This window comes from Botrytis byssoidea, assembly GCF_014898295.1.
Source record: "Botrytis byssoidea strain MUCL 94 chromosome Unknown BBYS_019, whole genome shotgun sequence".
Taxonomy (NCBI): Eukaryota; Fungi; Ascomycota; class Leotiomycetes; order Helotiales; family Sclerotiniaceae; genus Botrytis; species Botrytis byssoidea.
The window spans coordinates 810,688-832,690 of NW_024065860.1; the positions used below are offsets into that span (position 1 = coordinate 810,688).

Genomic DNA, 22,003 nt, shown 5'->3' on the forward strand with positions numbered 1-22,003 from the left:
GCATATATTTAAGCACATGTATAGAAGGATACTATTACACTTGTAACTTTATTCAGGTAGAATGAAACATGTTCCTCATAATACTATCGTGTGCTATTTATACAATACGCTTTCGTTTCTTGCAGTCGCGAAAGTACGTTCAATGTCTCACTAGCTTCTGCGGCGTTTTCTGATTAATAAAAGGAGCTTTTTGTATGCGTTCTAGACAATTGAGAACGGTTAGATTGTACAGAGCAGGGGATGATGCAGTATTGAAGAATGTTGTGGTGGGTGGTAAGTGTAAGTAAGCAAGGGAACCCGGACTGCGAGAGGGAGAGGGAGAGCAGCACACGCTCAAGATGAAAAGGGAAGGAGGCAGAGGCTGTGATTGTATGGATTTTCTGTTACTCTGTTACTCTGTAGATTGATAATTTTCTTACATGTGCTTGATATTTTAGAAAAGTTCTCGAGTCGATATGGGAATGGAAATGAAAATCCAGGGGTTGTGGTATTCTTACAAACTCTATTTCTTCTGCATGATGTACAAAGTGAGATCTAGTAGCTCGAATAGATTGGAGCGGGGGGAGGGGGGAATGGCTATTCGTTTTAGAGGGAGGGGAAGAGAGAGGGATGGTATAGTATAGGATAGTTAAATTCATGATTGTGGAACTGTGAAACATAGAATTTTGGAGATATTCCGTCCGCGTTGTTCTGAAGTGACTCACTGAGTGAGTGAGTGAGTGACGTTGGATCTAGTGGTGGGATTTTTTCGAGGGAGATGTAATTCTACTTTTGGATTTATGGATATGGTAAAGATGCACGCACTATTTGCTCATTGTACAATACAGAGCACTATTATTGTATCCTAGAATGATCAAAACTCATCACTTCAACGGTCAATGGGAAATGTGGTTTGGCAATGATGAAGAGATGACAGATTCAAGCACATTGGTAGATTGTTTTGATCGTTGTAGGTTTGCATATATCGAGATTGGCCTATCTCGACCCTTGAAGAAGGAGATTGCAATTATGTATTCTTGCGTGCGTGTGGTGAGAGTAGAGGAGTACTTATGCAAAGCTTTGATTTGAATTTTTCTTTCTGAATTCAGATATCTATCTACTCTATCGACTAACCACTTCTTATTGTTCTCCTCCACTCCCAATGATCCACTCCGCTCTCTCCTTCAACTTAAACTTCTGAATCTTTCCACTAGCCGTCTTTGGATATTCATCCATCCAGAAGATATATTTCGGAACCAAATGCCCACTCAAATGTGTCCTCACATGGTGTCGAATTGCTTCTTTAGTGAGTGATGGGGTTTGGCTCTTTTCTCCCTCCGTGGTTTTAGCTTCGGCTCCTACTTTGAAGCTCTCATTATGGCTGCTGGCATTAATTCCGTTCTTCACAAGTTTGTCATAAGCTTCCCAACCCATAATGTCGTTCGACACCCCCGCATCATCAGACCCTCGACTCACGCCCTGTCTAGGTATAATCCACGCACAAACGACCTCTCCATATTTGTGGTCCGAAACTCCAACCACGCTGACCTCCCTCACATCTTCCATACCAAAGATACAGTCTTCGATTTCAAGCGGATGGATGTTTTCTCCTCCCCGTATAATCAAATCTTTGATTCTCCCCGTAATCTTTACATATCCTTCTTCATCCATACTCGCTTCATCGCCCGTCTTCATCCAAACCCTCCCATCTTTATCGGTGATCAAGACTTCTGCGGTACGATCTGGGTCTGCATAGTATTCTTTCATAACCAGATATCCCGAGACAACCAATTCACCGCGTTGACCTAATTGCAGAACTTCATTGAAATCAGACGGTGAGACTATTTTAGTAGATACATGAGGTAACTGCTTCCCCACGCTATTCACTCGTTTTTCCATCGGATCAGTTGGAGTCGTCATGCAAGAAACTGGGCTCGTTTCCGTCATTCCATAACAGATTGTTAGACCCGTAAGATTTAATTGTTTATGAAGCTTTTCCATCAAGGATTTAGGAACGGAAGAACCAGCTGCGATACCCGTGCGTAAATGTTCAAAGCCAGTATGAGGAATAGTACCAGTAGAAAGGAGTTCGAGTTCGGCGAGGAACATAGTGGCCACACCATAAAGAGCTGTGGCTTGGTTTTCTTGGATGCTTAGAAGAGTGGCCGAAGGATTGAAAGCAGGGGAGGGAAACAGAATTGTGCTGCCATGAGTAGCGGTTGCCATATATCCGAGAATAGAACCGAAGCAGTGAAATAAAGGAGGTGGACAACAGACTATATCTGATGGTGTGAGAGCCATACGTGAGCCAATAAAATAGCCATTATTGAGAATTGAATGATGGGTCAAGCAAGCTGCTTTAGGAGTCGAAGTTGTACCTGATGTGAATTGAATATTGATTACATCATCCTTATGCAATTCCTGATTTGGAACGACTTCCTTCTCTTTATCTGATCCATACATCGAGATCATCGTTTGAAAATCAATTGTAGCTGGCAAACTCGCAAGTTCATCATTCGGATCTTTCACTAGAACAACGTTCTTTAAACTTGGAACAGCTTCACTCTTCAATTCATTCGCGAGTTGCCTGAGATCCCCAATGATATCTTTCAGTAAAGGTGTATTGTCTCTGGGGGGCTTAAACGGCAAATGTGTTTCATGGCCAATTATCAGGTGTGACGCTGCTAAGTGGTTTAAGGCCGACACCACTTGTTTCGTATTAAATGCTGGATTTAAGGGTACCTATTTCAAACAGCGATTAGCACCTCCCCATCTTTTAGACCCATCTCTACATTTCCTGAGATTCACTTTGTTAATCCTCAACTTACCAACACAGCACCTAGTTTCCAAATTGCATAAGTGATTGCTCCAAACTCCCATCCGTTCCCCAGACTAACAGCTACCCTATCTCCCTTCTGCACACCCACATTTCTCAACCCATATGCTATAACGTTACTTTTTTCATCCAATTCTCGATATGTAAGTTTTTTATTTTGGGAGCGAGATATGAGCGCAAGGTTGTCACCATGAGAGTTGACGATGCTGCGGAAATGTTGGGGAACAGTATGCTGGAGAAGCGGCGGCTGAGAAGAAACGGGTCGTCAACTTGGTGGTTATAAGAGATTGAAGATAGATAAATGGGGTGCGAGAGTATCGAGTATAGGGAAAGGAGAAGGAAGAAATGGAACCAGTTACCTCGTTAGGTCCAGCACTATAACTCTCTGTCAGAAGACCTCTCCTTTGAAAGCGCATTCCAAACCCAAACGCAAAGCCAATTCTACTCCTCATTGTACTCCCAGCTCTCACTCCGCCTCCCAGGCTTCTCCCCATCTCGCTCCTCAACCTAATCCCCAAACTATCTCCACGTCTCCATCCCCGCATTCCAGCTCTAGCTTCCGTTCCTGTTTTCGCTCCCGCAATACACAACCTAGAAGCCATATCATCTATTAGAATAAAGAAAGTCACTTACTGCGAAATCAAGCCCAAAGCTTTTCAGCTCATGGCATACATGTAACAAACCAATATGTATGTAAACATTGTGAAATGCTGTCCCACTAAAGCACAAAAGTACAACAAGTACTTCATTCAGCTCTCGGTCCAAAAAGGCGGGGTAAGCTCCGCGCTACTTTCCGCTCTCTCGACCGTAGTCAGACCCATAATTTATCTTTGTAAGTCCACGGGTATTTCTATTGCTGGAAAAGTTACCCCTGAGTCTTGGCTACATATTAGATCTGAGATCTATGTCATATTTAATTTATCCCAGAGATAAAATGCAAAAGAAAAATTGTCTCGGAGAAACAAAGTGGCATGTCATGATGATTGCTTGGTCCTCGACTTATTGATTCCTTCTCCTTATTCACAATACCAATAGTACAACTATATATACAACTCCACCACCGTGGACTCTTCACCCACCTCCGAATCCTCCTATGGGAGTACTCATTAAAGATATTTTATCCGTATCCCAAGCAGGTCGCAACATTGCTTCAGCGATTCCACCATCTATTCCACCTCCCAAGAACATCCAGAAGTGCAAAAATCCAATAATACACGTATCTCAGCTCTTGAAAATCCATGTCTTCTGCTTTTGGCATTACAGCCAAACATAAAAAAATTCGGGGCCTGCTTCCACATACACATACTTTACTTTCCCCTCGACTCTTCTTCAACCATCCAAGCAAGAAAGAAACTGTATCCCAATATCCCAAATCTCAAATCAAACTCCATGCTAATAGAATAAAAGCAAACGCAGAGGTATTTTTTAAGGACAACCATTCTATGTTTTCCCATCAAACAAAAAAAGAAAAGAAAAGCCTCCCATTGTGCTCGTCAATGTGCCACTCATGCATTTGATGCTCGCTCGAAATCGGCTAGTGTATGTGCAACGTGCTCATAATTTTTTGTAAGGAAAAGTATCTGTCGCCGGGAAGCGAATATTTGTTTAATTCGCCCCGACATGTCGTTCGTTCTCGGGTTTCCAAGAGCCTAAATGATCAGGTTAGTTGATGTGCTTATTATAGAGAGATCTACCAGACAAACCTTCGAAGTCGTGCTTCACGAAAGCCATAGGATCATCATAATCGTTTGCATTCATTTGTCCAACTCCAGGACTGAAACTCGTAATGGGTAAAACAACCACATCACCAACCTTCTTTGCTGATATAATGCCTGTGAAATCTCTCCATGTGATGTTTCCCTTGCTTGTCGTCATGTCAAAATATTTCTCATCGTTCAAAAAGTCGAAAATAGTATCTGTCCACAAAGCGGGACCGGTGAATGTTACAACATTCTTATCATCGAATTTCTTGAGAGCTCCGCGTTTCTTCATGTCCAAAGTCTGTTGAGTGATATTGGCAACGATTTCGCGGAGCACAGGATGTCCAGGCTTTGCCTGAATTGTCCATTGACAGAACTGAATTCTTCTAGAGTACCATTCTTGCCAATCTGGACGGTCTGGATCTGCCTCAATGCCAACTACTAATCCAATAGCTTCGCGTGGCACACTCTCGGGAAGCCATTCGGGGGCAGGTTTCAATGCGTGGGTATCAATATCAGAGTAAATTCCACCTCTGGCCAGCAGAATTAAGTATCGGAAGAAATCGGCTTTCAAAACAGGCATAGGTAAGGAATTGTAAGCCTCTAAAACTTCTGGCACAGAAGCATATAAATGCTTTAACAAATGGACTGCGACTTCGTCTGTGATGACTTCATGTACGAATCCCGGGTGCTTTTCCGACCAACTTGCTTCCGCAGGACGAAAAGCTTCCCCAAACTCTCCAGATGCTGGTGTGTATTTCCACGTCTGCCAAATGTATGCCGGAAACTTCGTCTCTACGTCATATGGAAATTGATATGCGAGCTTTTCTCGCAGAGGTGCTCTTGACAAATCTTGTAATAGTGTTTGGGAAACTTGGGTATCCTTTTTTGGTGTAGATGGAACCGCATCCGTCGAGGCTGATGAGCCTGGCTTTGTTTTTAAATCCGCTTCCTCCTTCTCTCCTGCTTTTGGTATACTCGTGTCTTGTAATAATATATCGTTTGGTGTGGGTTGATTGTGGGTTCGTGTTACCAGAAATATCATGGTAAGGAAGAAAGCCGCAGCTATTAAAGCTCTCCTGAAGGTCAACATCTTTGCGCAAATTGGCAGAAGTTGTATCTGCCGAGTAAATCGATACACAATATCTCGACTATCCGAACGAATTCGTCCCTTATCCCGAGAATTATCTTTTAACGTATGGTGAAATGTTCTCGTCAAGAGGTTCTGGGTCGCTGAATAGGCCGGACTCCAGGAAATTTTTGGGTAGTCAATTCAATGCCAAGATGGTAACGCACATAGGCGTGTTTGATAATGGATTGCGGAACCAACAGATAGCTAGCGTTTGATATGAGACTAGAAGTGATTGAAAAAAAAATGATGAGCCTCGATTCGATACTCAAGCTGGAGTAAGGTAGAAAAGATATTTATAACTTGAGAGTAAAGGACAGACTTTGAGTGGATCGGATTGTATGGAAAGGAGTAAGAGAATGGGGGGGGATTGAAAAGTAGATATATACGTACCAAGTTTCGAATAATTAACTGGCAGACACTTATTCAAAATGATACCAGTATGGAGATAGAGGTATACTTTGCACTGTCATTGATCGACCTCTTATAATTGTTGATCTCTTTCGTAATAAAATGAGTCCCCAGTGAACCTTTTTTTCTCTCTCTTTCTCTTTGATCTTTGCTCGTTTAACCAAAAGTCCATGAAGTAAGTAGAGTAGTTGGTAGAGAATGTCTTAATCCTTTTGTCTTCCTTTTATGTATTTATCTAGTTCGTCAATCGGACTGGATGGGATTGGGTGATTCTTTCCAGCAAGGCAAGCTTATCATTATAACCAACCATGGCGATATAAGGCCGGTGGTACTAGCATTACTAGCATTACTAGCATTACTGGCATTACTGTATCGTATGCGTCGTGAAGACTTTGACACTAAAACGGTAGGAATGGGCCGAATTCAGTGACGAATCATCCCTGTAGATAATCGTATGAAGTCAAGGAGAAATCTACACTTGGAATACGCAATGTGATGATGGTTGGGAGGCTGTGAAAAGGTAACTTTTTCCACTGACAGTTTCATCATCGTATGGTATTATTGTAAAGGCAGGCAGGCAGGCAGGCAGGCAAAGTCAACGAATGATGAGATGCAGAGGATCCGTTCCTGTATCTCAATATGGAGGAGCTTACATTGACGATGACTATGAATGACTATAGCTATGACTATGGCTACTTCGTATAACCAAGATACTTTCAGATCATTGGAATCTATGATCTATGACCTATGCATCTACTATCTACTATCTACTATCTACCATCTACCATCTACTATCTACCATCTACCATCTACCATCTACCATCTACCATCTACATATCAAACTGCCCTTTCATCCAGTCACAATCCGAGGAAATCCCTCAAAATCTTCCAACCAATGCAATGCAAGAAAGATGATACTATCACGGGCGGATCTTACTACCTGGGCAGGTACGAAGTATCATCGATATCCATCCATCTCCATCTCCATCTCCATCCCCACCAAGGAAACGCGGCGTCTCCAACTAATATTCCAACCACGTTTTCTCCGCGTCTTCACTCGAACTCTCTTCTCCTTCCTATCAAAGTATGTGTTCCCCCCACTCACGAGCAGTTTCGTCCTGAATACTTACGTCGACATGCAGAACCGACATACGCACAAACTTTGCAAGCCGCGTAACCATTCGGAGGATCTGACCAGTCAGCCAGTCAGCCAGTCAGTCAGGAAGGCAAGATACTTGACACTTATGAATTATATTAATATAAGTGATGCCCACCAGTGGTCTTCTTGTTCAATGTGTAAGCAAGCACGCACATTCACATTCATCAAGCCCCGAGCTAAGTAACGATCATTATCCTTCCCTTTATCCCTCATTATCAAAAGGTGGTAGGTATTGTGCCGTTGATATGCCGACATACTTTGGACTTATTTTTGAATCTCTCACAAGGGTTGATCCAGGGGTGACAGGCCAATCGCACTCAACGGGGAGATGGAAACCGTTGATCACCTTGATGACTTCATTACATCTCCCAGAATCGCACATCGTAATATATCTTTCTACTCAAACCGGAAAAATCTAATCTGAACACACCATCTTGAAACAAACTTATTCCAAAGCTTAATTTTCCAAGACTCGAGGGGTCTGACAGTCTCGGGAGTCTGTGAAAGACGGATGAGTTGCGCTTGCGGGTGAGTTATGGATGGGATAAAACTTCGGATATGCGAACACAGACGTTCCATCCAATCTTCGTCAATGTCTACATAATGCCAAAGTGTTTTGGATACACAGAAGATTATGCACCGGCCTTCTTCGTATATATTACTTACTCTAGTTACCTTTCTATGCGTTCGCATGTAGGACCCCTCATTCAATATACGTGAGTGAGTATGCTTTGCGTCTCGCTATCTCAACAAAACAACATCTATCCAATCGCTGGCTCACATCTTCATCTCCGCATTCTGAACCTCTCACCATCCTCTCTATCTCCATACCGCATGCTTACCACCTCATCCCATTTGATTCCCCGCCAACCCGGTTTTGCAGCCGACAAATCTCATTCCGCACGACAACCCCTCAATATAATACCGGTCCATACAGAGATATCGTCGATCCATCACAAACAAGTTGACAGACCCACTAACCTCAAACAAACATCTGAAACTACAATCAAGGTCATCTCCTCAAGCCACCTCGCCGATTCCTGGGGCTCGGAGAATATCCATTTGATCCCGATAATCCATTTTCAGCTTTTAGTACTACACGCCATCTTATTTGACAATGGACGGATCGTATCGAAGATACGCACTTGGATGTTGATGCATTGATTGGTAGGGTTCGCTGGTTTCGCTGTAAGAGTCATGAAAGCAAGTAGAACAATATCAAAGCTGTATTTTTCTATTTAAGGCAAAGGAGGCTCATCAGCTTTCTTACTCTCGCTGCAGCCTGACCCGGGTTCCCGCTTCTTATCCATCAATTTCAGCTGTCATGTATCAAGCGATCCATGCTTTCACTGTATTCTCATTCTCCCTGTTCCTTCCGCACGCACGCTATCATGGCGAGGCTACCTGTCATATCTTATTCATGTAAGTTCATGGCGTTTAGATCTTAAGTAAGATTGCACGCTTTCAACATGACTGGGAGAAAATAGTAAGAATGGTGGGAAATGGCAAAGCTCTATTAATACTCTCCTTGAATATCATCAGACCAAGGTTAATTATATCTATCCACAGCAATGATTATCTATCTCCCATGGAAGTCCATGCGATGAGAAGCTCTAGTATGCCATATTCGAAATTTTTCTTATCAATGGACCATGTTAATTTGATGCAACACATTTCACCAAGTCGCTACCGACAATCACTATTAAGGCTATGAAGTCAAGTATAACTTTTCAACATACGCAGGCGGAATTAGGTACAGTTTTTGGCGAATCTCATTCCAATTATGTAGTATACAAATTCTTTTTTGTTTTATTTTAAAGAACTATCACTTGTTAGCAGGAAGAACAAGAGAAACCTGTACGTGCACTCTGTACTAAATAAATCAAAGGTAAGTCTGGAGTATATATCTATCTGCACATACATTGTACGATCAGATATATATTTCCATACCAAATTATGGAGCATCATAACAACACGATAATGAGATTATCCTTTCAGGTGGCGTGATATCAAATGACTGAGGGGAAAAACATCTTTAAGCAGTAGCTTGTCGAGGGATGTGTATGAAAATATCTGTATATCAAGCTGCAAGTAAACATTTAATCTTGCCAAAACCGTGGCGTAAATTCGTTGCGGCATGCATGTATATTCTCGCATATTGAATCAACACACAAAGAAAGTAATGTAGTCAATATTGAGATTCACAGATATCTCGTACATATCCTTCACTTCACACTCATCACCAACCGTACCCCATTGAACTTTCTTTCACTCCAGATCTACTTCTACTTATATCTTATAATTCGAGCGCTGTAATTTATACCAGCAATAAATTAAGACTACAGCCACAAAGTAAAACATGCCAAACCCATTAAATACCAAATTTCCGAACATTCAATCCCACTCGCTGCTCCCGAGCCCAGAGTCAACGACACTCATCTGCAATACACATCTCCTAGTCTTCTTTACTCCCATTGACGCATTCCTTGCAAGCGTATACCGATGTGATACTTATGATTGAATCGCTAGTACTAGAAAAGAACTCTGAATTCTAACCAGATTTCCTTTCTTCGTTTAATTACACGAGCCCCGAAGTGTTAAATGGGTGCATCGCGCGATAGGGATGTGATATTGTATCGTATGTATGATATTTTGTATGAGGCCATAAAATTGGCGAAGAATAGAAGCAAGTACAAGTCACATCATCCATAAAAAACAGAAAAAACAAACATTCAAGCCGACCCATCATCCATAAAAATCACCACAGATCTCTCCAACAGACCAACAAGCGCCACTCTTGAATAAAAAAACACGCGTTCACTCCCAACATTACGCAGGAGGAAGGTCGCATTCGATAGCTTTACAGAGCAGTACGTTCTACATTGAAAATACCTCCTCCCGGTGCTGTGAGTCCCATTCCCAGCCCAGCACATCTCTACACTCTCTGAGAAGCCTCAAGTTCACGCACGCACGCGCGTCGGATGTAAACAAAGTCTTAAATACAACTTCTACAAGAGTCTAGACACTCAGCAGATAATCTAAATCTTTCACTTCACTCACAAGATAAATAGCAGCAGCAGCAGCAGCAGCACTATCCCTGACCCTAATATCAACACCTCGCTTTAATATCTTCGCGGTCTTTGCGTGGCGAAGAGAAAGTTTCTCTTCCCCGTATCGATTGATACCTTTCTCAATCTCAAAGATTCCTTGAAGTTCCTCTTCTTCTGTGCCTTCTATTCCTTCTATTCTTTCATTTCCATACACCATCCACCGCCCAAATCTCAATCCCAATCTCAATCCACAGACCAAATATAAACCTCTCACCCCTCAAAATATCTCTCAACAAAGTAAGTATAGTACAATCTGAGAATAACAAAACACACACACACACACACACACACACAATTTCAAATACACAAACACCCAGATACCCAAATACCCAAACCTCCAAACACCAATATGCCCATCCCATCCTAGCCAGAGCTATCTGTTATAACTAACTCTAATTAACAACAAAACGCCACGCCCGAATTCTTTCTTCCTCACTATTCCAACCAATCTCAGGCCGAGATGAGAACCTCCCCATCGCCATCCCCATCCCACGCAACATAAAAAATCAAACCATAAACCATAAAACATAAAGAATGATTCACCCTAGACATGACGAGCCATCATCACCTTCCCCTCCGAGTCATCCATAACAGTAGCATGACAAGACGTGCATCTCAAGTATCACTCTCACGTTTCCCGAAATTCACTAGTGCGAAATTCAAGAGCAAGAGAAAGATTGAGAACGGCAAAATATATACAAATCCGCCTTCAAAGCCAGAGCTACGCTTCCTCAGGCGTTTTCAAATAAACATACGTATTCCTTCAGTGCACACAGCATATGGTACTTTGTCAACCCTACACATGTGCCAGAGACAAAAGTCGGTTGCAGACATCAAACATAACACAAGCAAAGTAAAACAGAATATGCAACGAATTTTGGGGGGTATCAATATTTATTTCAATTATATTTCTCTCTTCTCTTGATGTTCCCCCAGTTGCTAGGACGCACAAAATCCAGCAGGCGAAGTTGTGCATCACACACACTAGAATAAACCAGTAAAGCAACGCACAAGTTATGTCGTAGATCTGATCGAACCCATCCATTGAGTGAACTGTACGGTAAGGATGTTCCAGGCCAATGTATCAATCGAGCTACAATACTCAAGATTTCCGTCACCGATCCATATCTTCAAACAAGCCGTTTGTTCCATGAGAGGTCGTTCCCAATACATTCTGCCCTTCCCCTTTAATATCATTGATTCCTTCTTGTGCTAATCATAACCCACCACCGATCTAACATAATCCCATAGATCAGAATATCATCTTGCCAATCACGAATCCATTCTTCATAAGAAGAGATCGTCAAAAATTTCCGACTAAAAAATACAATGTCCCCCTATTTAAGGGACTCCCAAAACACCCGTCTTAATGCATGCAAATAATGGTATAACAGCAGCTGGCTAATAAATACGCAATGAAGCCTCGCTGACCCCTAGGAAAGAACAATAAAAAACGATAAACAAACGCCCCGGCTAAAATGCTCATGCCATGCGAATTCCCTTTCTTCCAAGGGTGATTTCGACTCTTTTTTGTTTTTGGAAACAATGAAAATGATTCGACACAGCTAGTATCAGTTGACGAAATTGGAGTTTATACTCCATGAAAATTTGGTTGAGGTAGTACAGGCCATTGGTTGGTAGATTGATGACCGTATCCAGGCACCACACCAGATCGGTAATCGTGTCTCTTACCTAATGGCTGATAATGTATGTGATTTGTGTTGACATTATAATCGTGCATGGAAGCAGTGGGTGGTGGATAAAGGAGAGTGTTCACGTGACGAATAGGCTTGTAAGGCGAGTTCCGCTGTTGATAGAATACAGACGGTGAGATGTGACCGGAGTTTCCGGGAAAGGACGCATTAAGCGGAGAAGGCACAGTTGCAAGCAGTTCCTGAACAGCTGAATGAGGACTACGTTGGCGAGATGGTGTTCCAAAACTTTGATTACCGTGTTGATAAGTATTGATTTGTGATCCACTAGATTGAGTTCCGGTAAAGGTGTGATTCAAAATAGGTGGTGGATAAGTTGGAGTAGTTGGGTAGACTGTGGACATGGCTCGACTGCCATGCAAAGGGGGCAAAAGTGGTGCGTTCTGAGAAAAGCTAGGGAGACCGTTGTACCCATTCATCGCCTGACTTGTCGATATCGTCAAGTTAGGAACTGGCGGTAAGCGAGGCCTAGGAGCCATGTTGAAATTTCCAAAGTCACTGGGCGTCGAGGTAGTTGACATGGATACACGCTTTGCCACCGGTTCTTCAACATCATCCGGGAAACTTCTCTTCCTTGAATGCAGGCGGAAATCTTGGTCTGAAGGAGTCGAAATAGTCGTCAAGGGCGATACCAACTGAGCGACACTATTACTAGCAGACCACTGTGGGGTGAGATTATTCGATCCAACTGAGGATGTGTATTGACTTGTTCGTGCGGGAGGTGAAGCTTGCATCGATGCAGGAGGTGAAGGAAGCGTAGGTTGGTACATGGGCGGAGGTGATAATTTTGTTGCCCTGTCACAAAAACTCCAAAATTTTCCAAGCTTTTGTTGCCATTCCTTCCACTCCTCTTCGGTTGCGAGTAAACTGTAGCGCATGTTGCTCAAAAATTCGACTTCCATGATGTGGATTTCGGTGACGGAAATTCCCGAAACTTCAGCCCATGTCTTGTTGGTATATGTATTGTCATCGAGGACTATTTTTGGTAAGCAAGAATTCTCACACTCCATAAAAATCTTGTTCACTCACATTTGTTGCCCAACATCAATGCCACTGTTAAGAGTCTATATTCGCTTCCACTTCGTCCTTTGACTGCTGGGTTAATGGATTTCAGACGGTAGATGAAAAGTAGTGCCAATAATATGACATTTTGTGACACCTGCGTAGTCATGAGAATCGTAACAACCCATTTTGTGAACCCAACGGATGGGAAAGCTTCTGGACGCAGCCTTTCTGTTGTAGTTGATCCCACCCACGAATTTTCCGCCCTCTTCAAAGTATCGGTAGACTCAAACCAGAACAAACAGGTAATCTAGGAAAGTTAGATCTTGAACATGATCGGGGTAGAATTATTAAGGGTTATGAATTACCTGAGCTGCAAATTCGGCTAAACTTCCACCGCTGTCGTTTATTGATTTTGGGATTTGCAAGCTAGGGTGAATAGTATCTGTGGTTGATGGCTTTTTTGCTTGCGGCTTTCGAGTAGATTCAGACTCAAGAGTAGAAAGGGCAGTAGCTTGAGATTGATGGGTTTCTTTCACTGGAGGCCAGTTATAAGACGACTCAGGCTGCAAGCTCTCCGAGTTTTTTATCGCACTATTAATGTGAGCTGCCGACGCTTGGGAGATTGACGAAGGCTTTCGCGAATGACAAGCTGGTCCATCGTAATCGTTCATCCTGCCAACATTGGCTGACGCTGGGTAATCTTCATTTTGCCGACTCTTGTAGTTTTGATATTGAGAAGCTGGATATGTTGCGTGCATATCGTCTTCGGGTGGTGTTCGAAGCCCAACTCTGACCGGAGCTTCTATATATCTTGACTGGTTTATTTGTGGGAGTGTTAGGGGAAAACCAACGTCCTTCCGACGATCGATTCCAAAGGGAGTCTGTGGTGTAGGAGGTAAAAGAAAACTGAACGGAGCCGGTCTAACTGAAGTCTGATGCATTTGGGAATGAACTTGTATGTTGACTTTCGAAGGGGGATTGCGTTTTCTTGAAGGATTGAGGGTTGCTGCTCGGAGAAGATTCAAAACAAGGTGGTATGTATGGAATCCGAATGTTCAGATCAGATGGCAATTATCTCCAAGTGATTCTCGACACGCGTTATGTGATTCTATGAGGTTTACCAGTGGTAGTCGAAGGTGAAGACGAACTATCGAAGCTAAGATTGGGCTATCCGCGAAGCCATGGAAAGTTCGTCTAATCCCGTCGTACAGAGATTCACGGACTATTAGATAGATATCTTGAAATGAACGAAGCCGAGAAGATAGTTAGTAGGCCGCTGCCGATCTGTCGAGTGTAGAGTAATCCTGAGTAGAGTAGTGTGTGAAGTGAATTGATCTTTCTTCAATGAGGAAGGAGTCGGTTTTGATATTGAGGAAACTTTCCCAAACGGGTCGAAACTTTGAGAGTAGCAGCAGACAAGGAACACAATATTGAACTTTGGCTTGATGAATATATCTCAAGCCAGGGAAAGTAAGAGAGATAGAGAAAACGTGTCTTAGGAGCTGAGAGGTATTATGAGAGAGATATTAGGAATCTGAGCTTCCTGATAATGTGAATGAAGTAATGGGAAACAATTATAACAAATAATGTATGGATATAAAATTGGAGACGTTGGATCAAGAGAGAAGAGACTATGAAAGAAGGAACGAATAATGTGAAATATCGGAATGATACCTAGGTACAATACCGACCGATATGATATGTAAAAGAATCAACTAGGGTCGAATCTGTATTAGATATTAGATACGGATACGCAATGATTATAGTATCATTGGTATGGAGATGGAACTTGTCTGGTATGGTACGAACGACAAAGGGTTATGAAAATGGAAAATAGAAAATGGAAAATGGAAATATGGAAATATGGAAATATGGAATTGAGAGTCTGGTACTAGAAGAAAGTGGAGGCTGATTGAAGCATTCATTGATGTCACAGGCAAAGAGCCAGGTACAAGGAGAGAGGGAGAGAAGAGTGAGAGAGGAGTAGATGAGTGAATGTGGATAAGATAGTTTGAGAAAACACACCACTTCAAACCTAGGTCGATGTATGACTAGGATAAATAGATAAAATAAAATCAATTTATTTGTTTTAGAAGGACTTTTATTTTATTTATTTTTCCTGTCCAAAGCCATTACACCTGTCTGTCTGTCTGTCTGTCTGTCTGCAAGAAGAAACAAGATGCAACGAAAGAAAGGAAGAAAGGAAGGGAAGGATCCTTTTCCTACGAGAAATTCCAAATTAGTCTGTCTGGTTAGACACAATAATAATAATACCAAGCTAGTTGGTACCTATGCACATTAGGAAAGAAAGGGCTTGGTACTAGGGCTGCTAGCCTCCCAGCTAGTGCAATGTAAAAAAAGTGTAAAAAGGTGTAAAAAGGTTATCAATCGGCCAGGATTATATAAGAATGATGATGATAATTAGGGATTTCGGGGATTGTGTGCAGGGATACAAAGGACCACCTATCAAAAGTGTATATGATATGAACGCGATGAATGAGGTTAGGATGAGGTTAGGATGAGGAGGAGTTTGTGTGAGAAAACAACTTTCCAAGCTTTTCAACATGGAAGGCGAAGCGAAACGAAGGCCAGTCAGTGGTGTATCGGTATGTGTGTGTGTATGTGGATGTGCTATGTAGGTATGTAGAGATGTAGAGATGTAGAGATGTAGATATGTAGATATGTAGATATGTAGATATGTAGATATGTAGATATGTAGATATGTAGGTATGTAGGTATGATCTATCAGAAAAAGAGCAAGCTAATCCTGTCCTGTTTTTGGTCGATGGAATAAATAATGAAATTTGTATGGGTTGATGAAGGTGGAAGGGAGGGTCTGAATATAAAAAATGTTCATTGAAGCTGGCTCACAGATGAATAATGTATCGGTTACGCCTTCTCTACTCTTCCTTCTTTGCTCCGCATCATTGCCTTTTGATTGCCTCGCATACGTTTTGTCTTCTTTTTTACCTGAGGTGGCCTGTTTGATTGGCTCCAAGCAAGCTGGCTTCCTAGCTTTAAAGTGGCAACATATATTGAATGAAGTATATCTAAAGAAGTGGTCGGGTCCAGACCTGGTGTTCTGTTCGTGTCTGGGGAGATATGCAGCTCTTGGCCTTTGGGATTGAAATGGATTGACATTTTATCAAACTGGCCTTTTCCCTTTCCATTTGGCCAAATGGATAAGTCGATCTATATAAAATTGACTAGAATTCCAACAGACAGATTGGGGCTGATTTTAGCTCGATATCTTATTACTCCTTCGGGCTTCGTATTTCATTTGAACCCATTCTTCCTCACAAAGGTAAATGATAACAGCACCGAATGATCCGAAGCATTCATTCACTAATATATGTACATACCTCGTTGGTAGCTGGAGAGTCAGATCCTATGTGAAATTTGACTTATATCGATTTACAAACAAGGAGTGCTGCAAACATAATCCACGAGCGACCAATCTGACGAGAGCACCTGGGCAACACGATGGGGAGCGGGGATGTTTGCAACACTTTCACTGTGATGCTTTTTCTTTTGTGGTGGAGCGTAGCGCGTGGAACAGTGGAAAGCGGTGCAGCAGAAATTGGATGTTGCTGGCACGTACATAGAAAGGCAGAGTCTTGCCTATTCAGTCTTGCAAGGAAAAGGCCAAAACAGAGAGACAAACTAGGATTATCAATGCGTACGCGCCAGTCTCTCTGGTTTCCCTTCTTGTGATATGACGGTACCATGGCAAATACGGATGTGTGAATGAGCAAAGCCTTGCCAGTTGCAGTGCTAGAAGCCCGGCGTAAGAGTACTCCGTAATGCAGAAGCATAGACTACCACTCGTGTGCTGTGAATACTCCATAGTGATTGGCTCTTGAGATGAGACTTGTGCTTGTGCAGTAATAAGAATGTAAGGGAATGTTATGAAGATAGACATGGTGCTAGGTCGTCTAAATTTGTTAGTACACGGAGTAGATGAAGGGGTGGAGTGTAAGGATGAAATAAGTGATCATAATTGATCAAATTACTAGTGGAAGTGAGGATTTTGGGTGAATTCGATTGGTAATTGTTTGGGAAACATGTCCATGTATCAGTAGTGTGCCACTATTGACAATCATTCGTTGACACCTAGCGTTACGCTTTATGTTCCATCTGACTATGAGGTCTAATCAAACCTACCATTTTCGATTTCCATAGCATCGGTACGAAAGCACAACACGGCAAGAATGGACCAAGGAGATGAAGTGTTTCTAGGATAATCAAGATAGGATAGAAGGGATTACTTTCAAGCTACGAAGCTTTCCTCTTCAGTGGCCAGGTGAGAAAAGGCGCTTTCGTTCGTTTCTCCATACAAATTTCAAAGCCCCCTCCTAGGCAATAACGCAGACCGTCTATCGTATGTACTTATTTCGTATGCAATTGACAACGACGCTCAGGATCCTGAATAATCGAATCGATGCGATATCATCGATGAGGGGTGAGGGGATCCGTTTCCGTCTTCCAGGCTGCAGATATTGACGTTCCACCGCTTCTTACACATATGATTGGTGTCAAATTCTAGGATCTCTCTTTTCTTCTTTTGCACCATCACATTTTTCCTCCGCTGGCCTGCCCCAAAATGATATCGAGAAAGGTCCCCTTCCCTCTACGTAAGCAAGGCAGGCCCTGCTGAGGCAGTAGCATGAGCAAAGTTCCTTACCAGTCACTGAGTCAAATATATCAAACATGATCCGCAAGTGCTCTCCTACCGGGGGGGCCACCTATGGCCTGACTTCTTCTGTGTTGTATCAGTCAGGCTGTGTGAATGAAGATGAGACTTTTCCATGATCATCCATCGGCACATTTTCCCAAAATTGACCCGTGATTCTGGGAGAGAGAGACTTACACTTTTTGTGGCTGAACTTCTCAGATTCTTCCCAAGTCCGATGGGCGCCGCCCCCGGTCACCAATCTAATCACTCAATCCGACACCAATGATTGGATCCATATCATCCGGGTCGTCAGCTGGGCATTGACTGGTGTATACGATATGCGGACGCTCAATCACATATATTGCTTACTATACAAGCCATGTAAAATAATCATTATTTTATATACACACCCTAGGAAGTAAAAAGTAAATACGTAGCCTGGTAGCTTGCTGCATTTTCATTAGTTGAACTGATGATCTTTGTTCGAAACACTCCTTTTTCCAAGGGGAAATGCAGCTCTCAAATTTTTAAGCCGTTGGTTCATCCACCATTCCATTCCAACAATTTCCGGCAGAGAATGGAATGGATAAAATTAACTAAATTATATTATAGCCATCGGTGTCGATCCTGGTTTAGGGTATGATTATTGAATTTGGGACTTTGATTTACTAAATTCCGTTCCCACAACCCACCATAGTAGTTGCTTCTAGAGTTCTTTTCTTTCGTACTTAGCCGTTGGGCGGTGCTTCCATAGATGATAGAACCCTACCTACCGTCAAAGTTTGTGGAGAAACACATAACAAGGAAGGGGGAAATAGCCATATGTGAATAGTTTTTGCTAACACATATTGCTGATGATCAAAACCTTTCTCGTATCTTGCTCGCCAACGATTGAATGCTTCTAGATTTTGAACTTAGGTGCAGGTCACCATCATCGAAGAAATTTAACTCTCCCCCCCCCCCTGACAAGAGTCCAAGAATTCCGCTCTTTCCACTTTACGCGACTCGCGAATCGCGTGGTCTACATATTTGTCTTCAGTGCTGTACGTGAAAGGGAAGTTTAATGGATTTAGATCGATGATTAGATGGAATTTTGAAGATGGTGGGGAAGCAAGAGGAGGGGCAATGTTCCTTTGTTGGGCCCAAGCAAAATCTATCTTGGCTAGTACACATCGATCTTCACAACTATACAGCACCTAGGCATAGACTTTGAAGTGTATCAAGCAATTTGTCCTGCGCCCCATCAATGATTATCTGTGTACGTATTCGTATGTCGGTACAATACACATCTTTCCTCACACGGTGGTTTCCCTGTAGAATCGAGGACCGTTGCCCCCTTCACATACATAATTCTTTCTTCACGAGGCGAACAAGACCTGATTTGGATAGAGTACTTACTTGTCCAGCTAAGTTTAGGAATGAGGTGGGATGAGCTACTAAACGGATAGCGATTCGGATACATCAAACCTAACATGAAAGTTACCTACTTTATTTAGCTGGCATCGTAACCCTGCTCGCTACCTATGCTCCATCCATCATCTGAGCATATCATCGTCTATCCACCCACTATTGTCCTTTACTATCTTCCTACACTTACATGATTACATCCTACATGCCGTATGCGGATGATTGATATGAAGGGGCATGGTGCATAAAAATAATACGCTATGTAATGTATTGATGAAGGTTGAGCTCGATGATGTTGGATGTGGTTTGGTCTGGTTTGGCAAAACCGGAAGGCATTAACAAATTCGTTCCGCTGCCAGTGTATTGTGTTCACCTACTTCCTTGCTCGCCGGTCGGTCCTGTTTTGTGTATGCAGAGCGGGGGCGGAAAAAAGTGGCTGCGATGAAAGAAGAGAGTGTGTCATACCATCGTCTTTTGTTGGTGATCCGATAATTGTTTTTAGTCCTTCTTGCGTGTGTGTCGCCATCATTAATCTGAGTCAGAGTATAGAGTAACCCTCTTGGTTCCAATCCAATGTTCCATGGATTCCTTCACCTGGAAGATTCCTTGGAAGGTTGGGTTGAAGGAGGACCGAGGACGACGCATATTTCCATTTGGCTAACAATCGCTGTACTCCTGTTCCGCTTCCTATGTTTCTCCGTAACCTACCGCCGCTTCACATTGCCTGCCTGTAAGTGCTAGCTTTGTAAATTAGTCTGACTTGTCCTTGCTCTTCAGAGGCACATGTCCGCGCGTGCCGTTTTTCATTCATTCTCGGAACACACGCTGTACGAAGTGGTCGTAAATTGAATTTATGATTTGATCGTCAACCGCGGTCCAATGCTCCACTCAACTCGCGTTACAGCTCATGCGACCCTCAAGCCTCTCTTCAGGTGGTGGGGGGAAGGCTCAGAGGATGCATCCAGTAATATCGAAATGAGAACCTTGAAGTCTTGAGCGTCTTGAGTACACTCACAAGAACCTTTGCCCGGACCCGGCTGCGGCACAGCCTTTCCAATTCATCCTCGAATATGTGTGATGTGTGATTGGATCAAGTGGATATGGCTACTTTCTATGCTTCTCTGAGAAAATGCACGTTAGAGGGTTATTATTTCACCGCATCCATTTTGGCAGGAGTTTGAGATCAAGAAATAAGGAGGGGAGGATTGGAAGGAATGATGTGATTCGGGGCATTGATTGACGACGCCTATGGACAGCACCAGAAGCGTGACGCTGATTTATCAAATAGAGTGAGCGTGGTAAGACCATCAGAACTCTATTCTAAGGTTCCAAACTGATATCACAGTGACATTCACATTCGTATCTTGGAACGCAGATAAAAAGTCTCTTGAGTCTTGACGAATATCTAAATCTAGTTGGGAGGAGGTGAGGGACCTTCTTGGGACAACGGTAAAGCATGTTGTAAGTTCTATAATTGTATACTTCGTAATTATTAGACGACCTACTCCGTAACCCGTATTTTTAGGAGTTCACGAATGGAAAGCGTGCTCAAACCTCAAACTTCACACCTGGATATGAATCATCCATAGGTAGAACCGCAGAAGATAATGAATACAGGTAATATGGATTCATTCCTTGGGTTTCGGTTTGACTTGCATGATAATTTATAAATGCTTCTAAAGAATTAGCTAATAGGGAAAGAGAACTGAGAACTTTACTTGTCCTACTCGGTACTTTACCAAGGATCTTCATCGTTATGATATTGTCATTGTCATATTATCACATCGACGGGTCAAGAAAAGACCCCAATTCTCCAGTTTTATAGAGTCCACGCAGCAATGTACGAAGTAATGGGTGTCCTACTCAACTGAAATTGACTTTTACACCATGTGTGATTAACAGCGAGGCAAACACACATGGATTATTAGTGACTATAGGGTCTCGAGATGGTCTAGGCAAGATAGGACAATCGGCATCTGTCTAATCTAGTACTTACTGCATACGAGAAGAATTCGTCATCTATTAGGTTTTCACTGGCTATAACTCATTGGGGAGAAGAACTATTAGATCTTCCGGAACAACTTTGTATAGTGTGGTATATATACGAAAGAAGCTATAGTATCTAGGTAAAATACCTTGCCGCTGCTGGTCCTTTTCCAATTTCCAATCGAATCAAATCTTGGTGTAGTCTATTTTTTTCGGCTTTATGGATGGCTCACTGCAGATGAGTGGCCACAAGCGCCGTAGACCGTTCGTTTCTCTCATTTTAGCGTGGGGAGAGTGGGATTGGCATTCTACATCTCTCGAATTTTTGAATTTTTGAACACTTGTCTGGGATCATTTTCATACACACCCCAGTGTGATAAGCTCCGGCTTCTTCTTTTTTTCAGCTTGCAAGTTGAAAGTGGGAAGGAACCTCAAGGAAGTGAAAGGCAAACAGAAACCAAAAATCATTTGAGTACGCATTTTACCTTGTACAGTCAAACCTGGTATAGCCATAATGATCAAGTTTCAATCTATCTTGCATGCCCTGCAATACTATCGATCGACTGATAACTGGCTATCTATTGGAATGACTATTGGCACATCGAAATGCGAGTCTACACAGGTACGCTCGGTCTACAACTCGGTCTACAAATTTGTTTGGTACGGTATCGTTATTTTGTATGGTAGCACCCCTTATGTCTAGACTTTGGGATGCGACGGTTACGGAGGTTGCCCCCCTTTTCCAATCCTACACTATCTGAAAGAGAGAAGAAAAAAAAAAACACTCGGCATACCCAAGATAATTATCACAATATACTTTCTTGGGTGCGGATACTACCAATGGGATAAGATGCTCACCATCTCCAACATGGAATCGTTTCGAATACGGTATCA

General features: G+C 42.5%; 3 protein-coding genes across 3 annotated transcripts; all 3 read right to left on the reverse strand.

Annotated features, from left to right (window-relative positions):
* Nucleotides 1–1,058: 1,058 nt before the first annotated feature.
* On the reverse strand, nt 1,059–3,528 carry EAE97_008910 (uncharacterized protein). The gene is made up of 3 exons (XM_038879425.1): nt 3,175–3,528; nt 2,808–3,062; nt 1,059–2,721 (listed from the first exon to the last, which is right to left on the reverse strand). Exons 1-3 carry the CDS (start codon nt 3,415–3,417, stop codon nt 1,120–1,122), a joined length of 2,100 nt encoding a protein of 699 aa, XP_038729936.1. The 5' UTR covers nt 3,418–3,528; the 3' UTR covers nt 1,059–1,119.
* Nucleotides 3,529–3,793: 265 nt separating this feature from the next.
* EAE97_008911 (uncharacterized protein) lies at nt 3,794–6,334 on the reverse strand. The gene is made up of 3 exons (XM_038879426.1): nt 6,038–6,334; nt 4,519–5,869; nt 3,794–4,464 (listed from the first exon to the last, which is right to left on the reverse strand). Exons 2-3 carry the CDS (start codon nt 5,606–5,608, stop codon nt 4,421–4,423), a joined length of 1,134 nt encoding a protein of 377 aa, XP_038729937.1. The 5' UTR covers nt 5,609–5,869; nt 6,038–6,334; the 3' UTR covers nt 3,794–4,420.
* A 4,813-nt stretch (nt 6,335–11,147) lies between these two features.
* Nucleotides 11,148–15,768, reverse strand: EAE97_008912 (uncharacterized protein). Its single transcript, XM_038879427.1, has 3 exons — nt 13,407–15,768; nt 13,066–13,348; nt 11,148–13,012 (listed from the first exon to the last, which is right to left on the reverse strand). Exons 1-3 carry the CDS (start codon nt 13,980–13,982, stop codon nt 11,916–11,918), a joined length of 1,956 nt encoding a protein of 651 aa, XP_038729938.1. The 5' UTR covers nt 13,983–15,768; the 3' UTR covers nt 11,148–11,915.
* Between the last annotated feature and the right edge of the window lie 6,235 nt (nt 15,769–22,003).

What these genes read in the sequence shown, in the direction of transcription:
- EAE97_008910 (XM_038879425.1), bottom strand. Translation starts at nt 3,417, where the DNA reads ATGGCTTCTAGGTTGTGTATTGCGGGAGCGAAAACAGGAACGGAAGCT. An exon ending in ATAGTGCTGGACCTAACGAG is followed by an intron (nt 3,063 to 3,174) that starts GTAACTGGTTCC and finishes GTTTCTTCTCAG; the next exon opens with CCGCCGCTTCTCCAGCATAC. An exon ending in GGAAACTAGGTGCTGTGTTG is followed by an intron (nt 2,722 to 2,807) that starts GTAAGTTGAGGA and finishes TGTTTGAAATAG; the next exon opens with GTACCCTTAAATCCAGCATT.
- EAE97_008911 (XM_038879426.1), bottom strand. Translation starts at nt 5,608, where the DNA reads ATGTTGACCTTCAGGAGAGCTTTAATAGCTGCGGCTTTCTTCCTTACC. An exon ending in CGTGAAGCACGACTTCGAAG is followed by an intron (nt 4,465 to 4,518) that starts GTTTGTCTGGTA and finishes CTGATCATTTAG; the next exon opens with GCTCTTGGAAACCCGAGAAC.
- EAE97_008912 (XM_038879427.1), bottom strand. Translation starts at nt 13,982, where the DNA reads ATGCATCAGACTTCAGTTAGACCGGCTCCGTTCAGTTTTCTTTTACCT. An exon ending in TAGCCGAATTTGCAGCTCAG is followed by an intron (nt 13,349 to 13,406) that starts GTAATTCATAAC and finishes TAACTTTCCTAG; the next exon opens with ATTACCTGTTTGTTCTGGTT. An exon ending in ATTGATGTTGGGCAACAAAT is followed by an intron (nt 13,013 to 13,065) that starts GTGAGTGAACAA and finishes TACCAAAAATAG; the next exon opens with TCCTCGATGACAATACATAT.